At 69.9% G+C, this 562-nt stretch overlaps 1 protein-coding gene across 1 annotated transcript in view; it reads left to right on the top strand.

The window, feature by feature from the left end:
• The window catches only part of FBXL16 (F-box and leucine rich repeat protein 16), a 24259-nt gene that overhangs the window by 23170 nt on the left and 527 nt on the right, over positions 1 to 562 (top strand). The window contains exons 6-7 of the mRNA XM_021708206.1: positions 193 to 277; positions 489 to 560. Coding sequence (XP_021563881.1) covers positions 193 to 277; positions 489 to 560 — 157 coding nt within the window. The remainder of the gene's footprint in view (positions 1 to 192; positions 278 to 488; positions 561 to 562) is intronic.

Raw genomic sequence — 562 nt, 5'->3', positions numbered from 1 at the left:
GAGGGGACAGAGTGGGAGGGCCGCTACGCGATGGGCAGGGCGGGGGAAACCAGAGTGTCCGAGGAATGGGGGTCCCGCGGGGAATCGGGGCGTCACGGGTGGGGCTGGAGGGGCGTTCACGACGGGGGCGCGCCCGGGAAGGGGGCCGGGACGAGGGGGCTTGAAGGCCGGTCCCCTCCGGTGCAATCGCAGGTGTGTGCGCATCACTGACACCGGCCTCAGCTACCTGTCCACAATGTCGTCCCTCCGCAGCCTCTACCTGCGATGGTGCTGCCAGGTACGCCCTCCGCGCCCGGGACGGGGAGCGGGCAGGGAGGGGCTCAGTCCAGACGATCCCCGCAGATTCCGGGGACTCTGGGGTCCCTCCACGCCCGGCTGTTGACCTCAGCGCAACCTGGCTCCGCGGGGGCGGGCACCCTGGGTTCGATAACCTCGACTGCTCCAGGCCCGTAGTCTGACCCAGGGCGCCCTCCCCCACTCCCGCCCAGGTGCAGGACTTTGGGCTGAAGCACCTTCTGGCCATGCGGAGTTTGCGCCTCTTGTCACTAGCAGGTGAGACCCC

The sequence above is a fragment of the Carlito syrichta genome, unplaced genomic scaffold (genome assembly GCF_000164805.1).
Source record: "Carlito syrichta isolate Samal-C Ts95f unplaced genomic scaffold, Tarsius_syrichta-2.0.1 Scaffold135573, whole genome shotgun sequence".
NCBI lineage: Eukaryota > Metazoa > Chordata > Mammalia > Primates > Tarsiidae > Carlito > Carlito syrichta.
This window is presented reverse-complemented; position numbering and strand designations above follow the sequence as displayed.